At 43.4% G+C, this 15,013-nt stretch overlaps 1 protein-coding gene across 2 annotated transcripts in view; it reads right to left on the minus strand.

Moving 5' to 3' along the window:
- Window positions 1-15,013, minus strand: part of ZFAND6 (zinc finger AN1-type containing 6) — a 30,030-nt gene that overhangs the window by 10,503 nt on the left and 4,514 nt on the right. For both annotated transcript variants that reach the window (XM_065733971.1, XM_065733972.1), the window contains exon 2: window positions 492-661. In XM_065733971.1, the coding sequence (XP_065590043.1) occupies window positions 492-642 (151 nt within the window). In that variant the 5' untranslated portion in view covers window positions 643-661. The remainder of the gene's footprint in view (window positions 1-491; window positions 662-15,013) is intronic.

The raw sequence follows: 15,013 nt of genomic DNA on the forward strand, positions 1-15,013 counted from the left end.
AAAGACAGCACTTATTTTGGTGGGTTGAGGAAACCAGTTGTGTAGAACAAATACATTGGGCACTGGGCCAAAAAGATAAAAAGGAAAAGCCTTTCTTAAAATAGAAAAAATGTATCTGGGAGCAAATCCTTCAGCATCAGGCTGCAAACCTATATTTTAAATGCTTTTCATAAACACTCCCAAAAACAAATGTTTCCTCCACTATCAGTCATTTCAGGAAAAATGTGTTAATGTTTCTCTGCATTTTTATCTTGGAACTGTAAACCGTCACATGAATGTAAGATGTATTAGCAACTTAAAGCAGATTAATTACAGTACAATAATGCTGTGAGCATTTCATCCAAGCTCAATCCATCAGGTAAAATACATACACGAACACCACTGATTGGTTTGCACTAATGCTCCTGCGTATTTAGCACTGGGCCACAGTCAAGGCACAGTCTAGCCTGCCAGTCCAAGTTTTCAAACATCAGCACAACAGCATTACTTACCAGGAGGGCTAATTCTACCATTACTGTTCTGCCTTTGAAGATGTTCTTTGTAGCATACTGAACACATGCCATTTGTCCGAGGGTTCCCATAAAACCCGCAACCAGTGGAACAAAGCATAGGCACTTGGCTACGGTTGGTTTCTTGAGCCATTTTCTCTTCTTCTACACACCTGAAATGGATAGGTTTCCCATTATTCAGGGGCCTCAGAAACTCTTTTACAGATACTATTTGGAAATCTAGATTTCTCTACAGCCCATTGTGATGCTTCAGGACAACCTGAAATCTTATTAGTAGAAGTATTACGATCCTTTTAAACGGTATTCTTAACCTTATAACTATCCTTCAATGGTCTAACTTATAGATAAGTTTCTGACATCTGTGACTTACTGAAGAAAAACAAGTGTTCATTTTTTCCTCCAAATATATACATACACTTGCCCAATTTTGTACCAGTTGGCAAAGAACAGTTTCTCATTAATGAACTAAGTATCTTAAGGTATCAGCTATTTTATTCAACATCAGCTTAGGTCTACCATTTTATACTCCCTCATCAGAAATTAGGATGAAGTGCAGACAGTTCTCAAGATAAAATGAAGACAGATCAGCATCACCAAGGGGAAAAAAAAAATAAAAAAAAATCAATGCTACAAATAATATCAGCACATATATCAAAAAGCAGAGAACAGAAAACCCAGGGGGGAAGAAGATCCTACATATCTGACCGATTGTCTAGCTATAAAACTAGATGAACCCATGGGCAGAAATGTACCTGGAAAAAAAGGCTTCTTTTTACATAAGATGTATTTGAAGTCACACTCACATCCATTGCATTGTGTTCATTTCCAAAAAGCATATGAAATTGATACTCCAAAGCAAATCTCTGGGTTGAAAAGTTCAGAGTAATACAGATACAAGCCAAGTCTCCTGCCCGAGTGCTCTACTTTGAGGAGAGCAAAGTACTCAAGATATAAGACAAGGAAGATGTACAGGCAGGAAGACCAAAAAAAACCACCTCAGTATCTTATTAAGCTTCAACCTGCAATTAAGCTTATTTCACCTGTCTGACCCACCCCAATACAGAAGCACTTGCTTTCAACACACAAGGCTCCCACTGACCTCAAATGGCAGCTAGATTTGATTTTGATGAAGTACTGTACCTGTAAAGTAAAAGAGCACTTTTCATACCTGCTTTATTTCTTTCCCCAGATAACCCTTTAGAAAGAGCTGCAAGTAACCTGTACAGGAATTCAACTCCTATGCTGGGCCCAGTCTTGAACTGCACTGTGTGAAGTGTAAATTAACATGAGTTGTCTGTGCTTTGGTAACTCAAACCACTTTAAAGATGAAACCTTACACAAGTCACTGCTGGCATACGGTATTAAAGATTGAAAAACGAATTAAGAACCGCTTTGGACTGAGCATTTCAACAGCTAATAAGGACTCCATCACTAGGCAAGAGCAAAACTTTTGAGATTGAAAACCCTACCATACAATTTCAAGTTCTACTATGATTGCCCTTCCATTGCCCAGCTAGCTTCAAGCAGTATGTAGGAACTCAGTAACAGCACATAACTGGGTGGTGTTTTTTTTTTTTCTTATAGCCCAAAAAACAGATGCTGAACAGAGCAGGTGCTAAAGCAATCACACAATAACCATTTCTGTAATGGACTTCAAGTCTGCCTCATTTCAATAAGCAAGTTGTGAAAGGCATACAAGGATGACCAGAAGAAAAACTAGAAAAGCCAGCTCCTGATTTCCTTAACCAGCGGATCCAGCCACCAGGTGCACACAAGCCAAAGGCATGAGGCTCCTGAACACATGGATCAACAAGGGAAGTGCCACGGATGCCTCTGGAGTCTCAACAGAAGCCACAGGAAGTGGAAGTTCCTTTATTGGTTGCTAATATTTTGGGAATAAGATGAAGAATAGATAGTATTGAACTGATGCAATGGTACAAAGCTCAGTGAGAAAGGAGATGAAACAGCACAACAGCTTGCTGCATTCCAAAGGGGCAACTGCATCCACTGCCTCACTTCATTAGCAGCCTGCAAGCTCCAGGATGAGATGGCTGACCTGATCCATCTGAACCCTAAAGCCACAGAATGCCAAACCAGCATAATGAGCTCTTGCTGCCAAGCTTCTCGCTCCCTCTCCGATGCTGTTCCCTCACAGGCACTGGAAGGGATTGAAGAAGTGATCAGATCTAGAAATTCAACCACTACACACAAGCTGTTTGTCAAACGTACTTCCCAGGCAAGAGAGAGGTCAGAGTGGGAGATGCAGGAGCTGAAGACACACGGAACAACTCATTCAGCAGAAAAGCAGGCATTAGAAGAACCACCGGGCAAAAGCATCAGAACACAAGGGACCAGAGGCCCCAGCACATGCTTCAGTGGCTCTTTTCCCTCACTCCTCACACACTATTGGAGCCCAAACAGCAGCGAGCACAGGGCTGCTCCCACCTTAGCAGGCACTAACAGCAAGAGGTAGAACTGATGTTTAGGGGAGAGAAGACCTTCCCCCTCCAGCTCCTGGTTCAGACTCAGAAGACCATTTCAGAACTGCCCATAATCCCTCATGCAGGAGGGATCACAGAGTTGCTGAGCCCAAGGTGGGCGCTATCATGGAAATCACACCCTGATGATAAGTGCTGCAGAAGGAGCACACCTGCTCCCACAGCCCCTGCTGTGCTCCCACCCCTTTCTTCATTGGTAATCTTGTGGTGAGTCAGAGCAGCTCACTTGCTCGATGGAAAACCAGCAAGATTGTCAGGACAAACTGGGGAGCCCAGTGATCTGACAAAGCCAAATCGAGATCTGACACACAGTGCAAGAAAAGCAACACAGCTAAGAATGGGATAGCCCTTTGCAGTGGAAGCTAGCTGTTACCAGGAATTAAGCCTTCTGTAGGATATATCCCAAGTTGATATCCTATCTGTAGCCTCATAACTGGTCTCCAGGCTTAGCTTGAATACAAAACTTGACTAAACTTCACAGCTGAAATGACAGCAAGGTCTTGGGAGCAGCATGAATACATGCATGTCCCACTGAGGTGCCACAGAACAAGCACAGAGCCTGAAACACTGCTGGAAATGTTTCTGGGCTCTGCCTGCTCTCCCCCACTCACCCATTTTTGCTTCCCCCCCATTTTTTAATTTAAATGTTCCCATGTTACTCATTTCAAATAACCGATGCTCTAGCTTTATAGGCTGAAATGTTAATCAGTAAGATCAGACAGCAGCATTTAGTAGGATTAAACACGCAAGGTTTAGGAACCCAAACAATCCCAAGCTGCAGTCAGCCTTCTCTTCATCTATTCTCTCTAAGGAAAAAGATCCCCTGAATTCAAGTTGTCCTCACACATCCTTTCCATTCTGGCACATCCATTTCAACAGCATTTACTCATATTCCATCCTAAAGTTTCTCCTATTGCAATTTACATCATCTTAACACTGTCATTTCTGAGACATCTTTTTGGTTGGCTGTGCACCTGCTAAATGCAGTTTGGACCACACTGATGCCAGCTTTGGAAGTGCTTCTCCGAGAGAAGCAGAGCTGAGTTTAAGGTACTCTTCAATGTCAAGGAAGACAGAGCAATGCACTGACAGATTTCAACATACTCTCATCTGAAATCTGATTCCAATTTTTAAACAAGTGATTAAAAACACTCCCTCCTCTATCAGAATCACCTTTATAATGATAAAGCAATGATTTTTAAACCAATGGTAATGGTTATCTTCCTCCTCATGCTATAGAAGCAAGGAAGAAACTACAAAAAAAAAAAACCAACAGGCATTGATGCTGCTTATGCATGTAAAGCTTCATCCCAGGTCCAAACACAAGCAAGATACAAAGCCATGTAGATGAAAAACATTTCACTTTATAGAACACACAGGCATGGATGTCTGACCACTCGTATCACCATGTGAAAAGGCACATTGGTACAAACAACAGTAAACAGCAAAATGGATTTTTCTCCAGGCTAGTCCAAACAAATAGCAACAAAGGCCTAAGAAAAAAGCTCTACTGAGTCTTGCTGCAGAAGTTTCCCAAGCACTGACTATCACAGGACACTACTTCACAGTAGAAGCCACAGAAACGGAACAGCTGCTCAGGTGCCCCACTGAAAGCAGGGCACTGCTCAGGGCACAAAGCCCCAGGAGCACAGATTAACAGCAAGCTACAAAATAGCCCCGTTCTCTTTCTTACCCTGCTGCTCTCTCCCAGAAGGTTCCAATTCATATTCACCGAGCTTGGAGCTTTAAGGCATTGCCCTGTCCCTGCAACTCCCTGCAGAGCCAAGGAGAGCTGGCACAACCGAGCAAGGGCCTCAGTCCTCATGGCCAACCCAGTGTGCCGGCTGCAGGCAGCCATGGCAATCCAGCCACAGCTCACCCTGCCTACAGTGCTACAGCTGCTTCAGATTTGCCAGCATAGCTGCACGTGTAGTTACACTCTGACCCAGTTTCATCAGAATCCTCTGGGTTAAAAAAAAAAAAGAATACAGTTAAGGACCAACTATGCAAGCAAATCTGGAAGGGCAGTGACCTCTTTGTTCACGTAGCAGCAGAACACACAGCTGCTGCATTTTTCTGAACACAGGAGTTGTCCAGATCCCATAGCAGCAGGAGATCCCAGGCACGTAAAGCTTTCAGCTGATTCCACCAAACCTTCTCTTCTGGCTCGCAGCTGAATGCAGCTTTAAGTTGCTATGTGAACTACCAAAGCAGAATTTATGTAATGACTTCATATTGAAAACATAATATTCAAACTGGTGACCAAAGACTTGCACAACGTGTTCTCAGAACTCATTTGACAAGTCATCTAATATCTACTTACGCTCCACTCTATTCTTGTCAAACAGCTTTTTATTTTTGTTTCACGCATAGATTTATTTCAGGCTAAAAAACAACAAGCACTGCTATTAGATGCTCCTAATAGGAGCTTTACAGAGCAAACACCAAAAGTTACAGGAAGTCTTCTCTCCCCTTGTACATCTAAGTAGCCAGCAAGGTCAGATCCTTCAGAAGAAGGATTTGAGATTGGACCCTCAAGGAAGCAAGCCTCCCTTTGCAGTGACCACACTGGGAGAAACAAGTCACAGCAACAGGCAAAACACGGCCTCAGAAATAGGAAGTGGACAGAGAGCACAACAGAGGTCTTCCAAAGGGAAGGAGCGTCAGTAACATTCACAGCTGATCTGAGCCAGAAAACATACTGTTACCTCATTTCAGGAGCCAGGAACACCTGGTACTGACAAAGCTCTCAGTGTTAAAGAGGGTTATTGTCAACTCCAGCTGTCAGCTCTTGGACTCAAGGTTACACGAGGAACAAGACAAATACTCCAGTACAATCCCATTGCTCTTACTAGGCAAAAATAAAGATGCAGATTCTATACTGGTATCAAGAAGATCACTGATAATGAGGATTCAGCTTTCCACACTTGTCTGCATACACTATTAATAGATGTTACTTTGCTTACTTGTGGCCACATTCAACCTTTGTAAAGTAGGGATTACAAGAACCAAAGAGCTTCTGTACAGCAAGACACCTTTGAAACTCTCACCTCAAACAAAAGCATCAAGTTACTTGCAGACACCACTGCACCTACAAGCAGACAGCACGAGACAAATTTCCTGATTTAATTCCCAAACCTTTAGTACTTTTACCATACCAAGTAAAGGAGTATCCCATGATATTCAGTACTCCAGCTTAAAAATAATGAGCACAGTAACAGGTACGTTTCATTGACCAATACAAGAAATCACAATCTGTTTACACCGGATTTCAGAAGCAGAGCAGGGACAAAAGGAGTTTCATGAAAGTGTCAGAATTCCAGACAGCTGCCACTCAGAGCTGTTAGCTTTGGCTGTGTGATGCTGGGGTAACATCTGGTAACTGCTGCAGCACCAAATGGGCTAAACGCAGCACGCCGTGTAAAGCCTTCAAGAATTCTCCTAAAGCAGAACAGCCACGCCAAGTCAAGATGCTAAAGCATGCCAAGGTTTATTATTTTCAGTAATTCTACTTTTTAAATTATTATTTATTACTTTTAGTAATTATTTTTTAAACAAGTGCAGTTGGACTTCTTAGTCCACATAGACTCACAGGGCAGCAATACCAGCATCAGGCCCTTGTGAATGACATTACCCAAACTTGGTGACATTCAAAGAAAGTTTTTCTCTGATCAAGAACCGAACAGTTTCTTCACATTACTGCCAGCAATGTACCTGGAGGCAGTCCCAGTGAACCCCAGCCCCAGGAAGCACCCAGAGCCTTTCAGAAAGACCACCAGCAGCACATTCTGTGGTACTTGCACAGCTCTTCTGTGATGCTTATCAGAAAGGCTGCCTTTTTGGAGTGGTCAAACTGCATGCAAGTAACAAACAAAACCAAAAGTCCGCATACCACAAGAATCACTTCTAGGGCTCAAGAGGAAAAAGAGCAGATAGCTCTGAGAGCAGGACACACGCTTGTTTACAGCGTGACAGGACAGCAACCTTCAATAAAGCAAACTAGTTAAACATTAAAAGCACCAAGAGCAACATAGCAACAAGTTGTTTTGCACAAAGTAAGGACAACCTCTCCAGTGAACTATAAACCAAGAAAAGAGGAACAAAAAAAAAGAGCATACCAGTATATTGCATTTCTGTGAGCTGCTTGTGCACTGGTATATCCTGGCAAGCTGTGCAAAGCACAAGGAGCAGGCCCGAGGAATGCTCAGTGTCCATCAGCACCATCAGCACACAGGATGAAGGAGAGAGGAAAGCTCCTTTCTCCCAAGGCTGCTCAGCTCAGCCCACCTGCAATTCAAGGTAAGAGGCTGCAGGTCTGCCTTCCACTTGGGGAAGCTGACTGTCTGCAGCAAGTGCTGCAGAAACCTTCCATGAAGTTACACTGGTGAGAGAACATGCCACAGGTAGAAAAAGATGGTTAATTTTAGGTAGAGCAGTTCAGGCATCTCTGCTCAAGAGGAGTAGATTCAGGAGTTACACCCATGAGAAAAGCAAACCATCTCAGCAATTACTTCCCAGCCACCCGCTGCCTCAACTCACGCAGTCACAGCTGCACCATACCAAGCTGCACTGCTGCAGGTGCTGCTGATGGGCTCTGCTCTGCCCTGGCACAAAGCATAGGGAGGGCTATCTCACAGCTGAGCTTTGGCATTGAAGTGCTCGAGGACAAAGCACAAGTCCTCAAGTTTCTCTCTGTATTTTCAATCACAGCCTTATAAATAAAGAGTTTATTTGAAACTGTAGAAGTGTCTTCTCTTAAGATGCCCTGTAAGAGATGAGAAAGCTGCTCTGAAGGAGGCAGGACAAAGCTACGTGTGGCCTGCTATGCTGCCATGCACTGCAGCCACTTCAAAAGTCAGTAGATGTGTAAAATTAGAGGATTCTAGAAACCCCAACATTCCCTTTCAACATCAGATGGAAGTTTAAAGGACAAACAAGGTAGGTGACTCCATAAACTATCTTTGATGCCATTTTAGAACAGGACCAGATAAAAATACTTAAAGGAAGATTCAAACATCCACAAGATTACCCATACAATTACTAAAAGAATAAACCCAAATTCAGTAATCGCTTCCTAAGACTCAGAGAATAAGTAATCTTTTCTCAATACAGCATGTTTCACTTATTTTAAGCATATCAAGCCCAGAAGAGATAAAAGCTGCTTTAACACGACTTCCCAAAATAGACAGCTTCTTGCTAACAAAACACCTGTTGCTCAGAACTGGCAGTAAGCACAAAACACATTATAATTTGTTTGGGTAAACAGCACTATGTAGAATTTTAATTAGCTCATAATGCCACAGTTCTACGTGGGCCTAATGCTAAGGGAGGTCCTCCTTTAATATTAGGGTTCCTGGATGTCAATAAATAAAAGGATCATCATCACTCCTGGCTAGGGCATCTTGAATTCAGCTTAACTTCCAAGAACATTGTGATTATCATGCATGATGTGTTGTTCTATTTAGAATTATGTGCTATGTCTAATTTAAGTGTTCAAAATTATACAATACTCTTACTGTGGTTTGATGGGGAATTTAACCTAAAGCTAGAGCCTGACCAAACAAAGAGGGTATTTAGGGACAAGTTTTCGGCAAAAGAGGTATAATATTCCCTGTGGCAAAGCTGCATTCCTGGTCTTTTGGAACGCAGTTAAATTTAGCCAAGGACTGCAAGGTGCTACTTTGCTTTAACCCTAATGTGATTCCAGGCTTTCTGTTGTTGTTGTGCCTTTTTCCCTTCATTATTATTTCAATCACAAGGGAGGACAGCTTATGTGGCTCCAAACAAGCTACTGAAAGCATGAATTTTAAAACCAATCACCCTGCAGAAAACATTGGAAAATATTCTACAGCTGATCAGCAAGCACCACGCTGGGCAACTGGTATTTCTATCACTTCGTGTTTACTGACAAATCTATGAATACATCAACTAACTACTCACACTAACCATTAAGTTGTGTGTACACTGCAAGTGCACTGCTTTTTACTTACTGATACTCACTTCAGGTACAACTCTAAACTGCTTCTCTGACAAGTAAGTTTGCTACTCATTCTATTTTCAGGCAAGACTTTACTACATGAGCGTGCATTTCTAGTACAATGTCTCTCCCACTTACTGTCCAGAACACTTAGATCAGCAAGTTAGGAGCACAATAGCCTAAAAATAGCATGGCTGGATGCCACTGTCTTCTATTTGTTATGATGGTACCTTTGTACAGAGTTCTTTCTACAATTCTACATAGAAAAATAACAGCCATAAATGGCAATCAGGGAGGGACTTGTATCCAAAAGGACCTAGCTGTTAAGCAGGGCTTTGGGATTCCCCTTTTCTCCCCCAAGCATATAAGAAAATCACATTTTTAAAAACACTCTGAACTGTAATTCCTTCTGAAGTACATCCAACTTCTTCTCTTGCCATGCCTAACTGTATTCCACCAGAGACGACATCGACACATGGAGTAACACCTTGGAGAGAAAGGAAAATTCATCTTATAAAGAAATAGGAATACAAGCCAGACCTCACTTCAATTAGTTTGCTTGGCATACTAAAGCCTGCTCCCTCTTCATCCATTCCAAAGCACGATACACAAAGCCTGTTCACAAGATATCAAACCTCATTTTGGGCAGCTGCATGGCTTTATCATGACACTCGTTCCCTTTCATTGACAGGCACTGGCCAATGGGACTTTATCAGGAAACAATGGAAAGAAAGGACAATATATTCCCATTTATTATGGCATAAGCTTACAAATACCCAGAGATCAGCAAGACCAAGGCCCTTCAACTTGACCTACAGACACATTCGTATGCACCATAGCCTCAGCTGCTGCCTTACATTAGGCTAATTCCATGAGTACCACCTGCTTGCCACAGCTTGAAAAACACAAGTCCAGTGCACCAGCATTGTCCATTGTCCTTCTCCAAAGGGAACACAAAATAAGAACCATCACAGTTGAAGATTATTTTTATCCCTTCCATTAAAAACAAACACCAGCACCAGTTTCAACCCCAAAGCTCTGGGTTTTAAGAAAATATTTTCTCCTGCTGTAACAAACAACACCAATGCTGCTCAAGAAAACCCAGCAAGGTCACAATATGCATTTTGTACTGTATATAAAACCCTGTGCGAGTTCACCCCTTAGAGCTACTAGGCCACAAATTGATTCCAGCAAGTTCTTCACCTCAGGTCTTGACAGTGTAAGAAAGAACCTCCATGGCTGCATGAAGGACAGAAGCACTCCCCAGCAGAACAGACTGATACTTGAAGCACCATGACTGTGTGTAGACCTGAGGTAGAAGGATAAGCAAGTAATAACTAATCAGGGATTTATTTACATACCGAATAACTCTGTATAAAATTAAGACCGTGGGTCACACTGTGACTTTGAAGAACAAGCTAAGTGTTGCAGGAGAGATAGATCAAAATAAGTAAGATCAAAACAGCCAGAAGTTTCACAGACACTAAGAGAAAGCAAGTGCAGGAAGGCAGCAACCAGCTCAGCAACTGGAGTATGAAATTAGACTTGTTCAGTACTTCTGTTTCTTGGGAGGGGCAGTGTGGTTGTTTACCTCCCTTCCCTCCCCCCCACCCCCTCCAAAAAAGAAAAACAAACTTAAAAGCAAGGTAGTTATTCTCCTCTGCACCCAGTTTTCAGGTGAAATCAAAGCACTGAGCCAAGTTTGACGAGACTTTTTTATGGGAGGCAAAATATCCACATAGGGCTGCAAGGCCAGTGCAAGCAACGTGGATGCTCCTTGACCTGGGGGTTGGTCTCAGCTCCAGCTCTGCTGGCCAGCACTGGGTACAAAACTAATAACACACTCACCGTGACTGACTGTTACTAATGCCTCCTTCCTGCTCTTCTAGGATACTTCAGACAATCCCTACAAAATCACACTGATATTCCAAACAACGTAGCTGAGCAATTCTACAGTCTCTTTCCTAAAGGATCTTCTAGGTAAGTCCTTCCATACTGACATTTCTTAAACAGTTGTGATATCAAAAAGCACCAAAATAACCACTTTCCACAAAGATGATAACACTAGGTTGATAACTAGTTCTAATTAGTCCACATAAAATCACTTTGAGCACTTCACACCAATGCCCAACAGAATATCCCACTATTAGGATATTTGGATGGTACAGTCCCAACCCAAGGAGTCTGCCAATGTTCCCTTAGAAAACTTGAGCTTGGAAACTCTGCGAGGTGGTTAAGAACCCACCCTTTAAACCCTCTCAGAGCACAGGCTCTTGCTTCACCTCTACCCTGATCATGGTTCTGTTGCACAGAAAATACTAAATGATAAAGTTATTTGCACTAGAGGTCCTGATTCCATGATCAGTTTAGAAAAATCAAGTTAAGTTTACAGAGGAGCAAGAGACAATTTCAGCTTTCTTTGCGGTCTCTTATCTCCGTGTAGGTTCTTGCCTCCTGCTTCCAAAACTCCCAAGCCTTCAGTGGAAAGTATCTGTTTTCTCATGCAATATTTCTCTTTCATCACTCCAATACTGTGTTTATATTTGATGGCACACACTGCCTGCTCTCCTGTCTTGTTTAAGCTAATGGCCAAAAGTTAAATCATTGTTTAAAAAACAAATAAAAAGAGCAAAACACTCAACGCAAAACATTTAAACAAGCTCAGAGCACCTTACCTCTGCCCTCAAAAACACTTATTAGGCTGCCATGTTAATTTGACAACCAAGTTTATGTTTTCTTCCCTAATCCTTCGCGTGGCTGAAAATGCATCAGCACCATGAATCATGGGACATGCCAGCAAAGTGCTCTCTTAAACCCTGGGCTAGCTGAAGTGTTCAGGTGGTTGCCAGGGCCTGCCGAGGCAGCTGTGCTGTTTATACTTCAGTGCTACAGATACAGGATTATTACATTTCAGGCTGACAAATACCATGTCCTGAAGGTTAGAGCACTGTGACGCAAATGGATCCTGACAGGGCAGAATGGCTGAGCAGGGGTGGTCTGCAGCTCAGAGGCAGTGCCGGCTTCTGTGAGGCTGCTGAGCCTTCAATTAACTCAAAGGAAGAGCTGTGCATTTAACAAAACTGTTGCTTAAAAAAAAAAAAAAAAGGAACTACTTTTATGAAATACACAATTGAACTTCTGCACTTGAGTAAGTAACACTCAAATGATTGCCTAAAGTTGGTCTAAATGGAACAGAAGATGGAACAAGCTAGGATTTAACTCCCTTAATCTCAATGCATAATTCAATAGCCAGAAAAGTTACTTTTCAGGTAAAAAAAAACAACAAACACCTGAGCTTCTGTGAACAACTGCAGAACAAGCAAGCAAATCCAACTTCATTGAGAAGAAATTGTTTTCCACGCTGTCACAGCTTTGTTTTTGCTAATCGATTTAGCTCAAAGGCCCTATAAACACAGTTGGAAGTAGGGATCTGTTAAAAATATATCACCCCACCCCTTCAATTAAGGGCTGAGAAGCTTATGACACATCTGAGACATCCAACAAGAACAAGGAAGAAAGACTTAATGTTCCTGATATTTCTAAGAGGTAAAAAAAAAAAAGCTAGGTTTAAAAAAACCCAAATCTTTCATGCTTCTTTTAAATGGATTTTAAAGCAAGAACAGACCTTGGTTATTTTTATTCCTTTGTAGGTCATGTGTAATTAACTGCTTATTTTCACAAAACGTTATTACAGCGTAAACATGACCAGCCCCATCAGCTGCCCCACCCAGGAGGCCGACCATGTCCTGAGGAGCCCCATACCTGTCTGGGGCCAGCACCAGCCTTCCCTGCAACACCCCACATACAAGTATCAGCTCACTCTGTCACTGTGCCCTGCCTAAAAAGGGCCAGCTAGTGAGCACAGCCCCACGCCTGAAACCATGGACAGATGTCGCTTTTTTTTTGTGGTAGGGCTAAGACGTTGTAAGATGACATTATTCCCCCGCTCCCACCCCTTCTGCCTTGGGCACAAAGCAATTAACAGAAATGATCGCTCAACCGCTCTGGGAATAGGGGGAAGAAGAAGAGGGAAGCACAGCCAGCCGGCTTGGCACAGACCACTCATTTAAAACAATGCAAGTGTGTGTAGCTGGCTCTGCCGGCAGCACCCACAGGACTGCTCTGCCAGGCAGCAGCACGCACCCAGCGGGGACCCCAAGCTCAGCCACTGCTCACAGGACAGCCAGCTGCCCTCACTAAGTAAACCGAGCCTGCAGCCTAAGACCACCCCATACGAGGCGTGCAGCCTTCACTACGTCACGTTAACCAGAAGCAAAGCGTGGGGTGACCCTGCAGAGAGCCATGCACCCCACAGCACTGGGAACCAGTGAGAAACAGGCCCCCTCTGCATTGCCAACAGGATAACATTTGACCCCGTTATTGTACACACGTTTGTAATCACTGTAAGAATCTCTGACATCAGAGATGTGCCAGGATGGGACGCACAAACAACAGACATAAATCCCAGAGCACACAGCACATTCACAGCATTTAAGATGTGCAGACAGAATGTGTGAGGGAAGGTTTCATGAACGAGAGTGCTGGAGTAACCCATCAGCATGGGGACAGCACAGGTGCAGCCTCAGATCCAACCGCTGCAGCCCAAATACATAAGTGGCACAGCTGTGCCAGCAAAGCAGCTCATTGATCCCTTCAGGCCAGATCTGCTTTCCACAAACAGACTGCATTAGAACTGTCTAAGTGCAGTCCAGCACTTCAATTCTTTGCTTGACTCATTCAACATAGTGGTCCCAGATAACATGTCTTTCCTAACTAACTTGAGAGGTAGAGGGGACTGGAGAAGAACAACTCCTCAGACACCAAACACCATGAATCAAAAAGCTGCCTGATGGATTCAGCCTTGTTCTGACTCTAAGCAAAACCAGCCTTTGGCCAAACATAGTATTTAATAGCGCACAGATCCTCAAATTTACTTCAGTCTAATTCAGATACACACAGCATTCATTTATAGGGATGGAAGCAAACTTTTATTCCTCTTGCCCTGACCTGAGAGATGAAACCCAGCTGCTTGGCCTAGCAGCAGTTGTAAATTAAGAAATTAATCAAACCTCTGGTAGGAGTTGGACTCCATGATCCTTACAGGTCAATTCCAAGTTGGGATATCCTATGATTCTATTCAAACTTTATATATATCCCTTTCTAAATTACCTCATTATGTGCAAGAGAACTGCTCACCCCTTGGGCGTGTACAGTCACTGCTCATTCTAAAGAAGTATTTCCAATGTATAAATACAATCCCCAGTATTAAAAATGCTGTAAACAGAGATAAAAAGTGAGTTGGTGACTCAAACCCATAAGCCACGGGAGCAAGCAAGATGCCAGCACATCAGGATGCTCTGACGTAGCAACCTGGAGCCAGCACTTTGGGGAAAAAGCAAAAGGCTCCGTGTGAAACCCAAAGTGTGAGGTACACTATGATAACCACACTTCTGTTTATGCGCAGCACAAGATTCAACTACTGCTTTCCACAGCCATTCTCCTGTCCTGATTAGTCATACAAATCCCATCAAACTCCTTACTTAGGCTCAACAAGTATTAGGGCCACGTGTATTCCCTTCCAACTCCCAGAAGCAGCCACGTATAGACGAGTGGTTTTGTGAAGAAAAAAGGCAGGAAATATTTAGGGAAGCGAGAAAACACGCTCACTCCTTTGAAAGCATTGTTCCGTACGCAGCCTCATCTAACACACTTGTCAAAGAGACCCGAAGGATGGCCACTGAAGTCCCCATTCTCACAGTAGCCCCAGCTCCCCAGCTTGCACTTCCTTCTCCCCTCCCTCCCAGCCCTGTCCCACCCCCGGCAAGCCGGGCTCCCCCTGCTCCTGAACATCCCTCCGATGCATAAAGTACTGCTAAAAATAGCGTCGGGAAGGCCTTAAACACTACGTTTGGGACAGAGACTAAAAATAGTCCTCCCTGTGAGCAGACAGCCGCTGTCAGCGGGTGATGCGGGGCTCCGGCCCCGTAGGGAACCCTGCAGGAAGGGCAGGAGCCGTCCCCTGCCCGTGT

The sequence above is a fragment of the Cyrtonyx montezumae genome, unplaced genomic scaffold (genome assembly GCF_038088225.1).
Source record: "Cyrtonyx montezumae isolate F1298 unplaced genomic scaffold, pur_monq_1.0 scaffold_17, whole genome shotgun sequence".
In the NCBI taxonomy this organism is placed as follows: domain Eukaryota; kingdom Metazoa; phylum Chordata; class Aves; order Galliformes; family Odontophoridae; genus Cyrtonyx; species Cyrtonyx montezumae.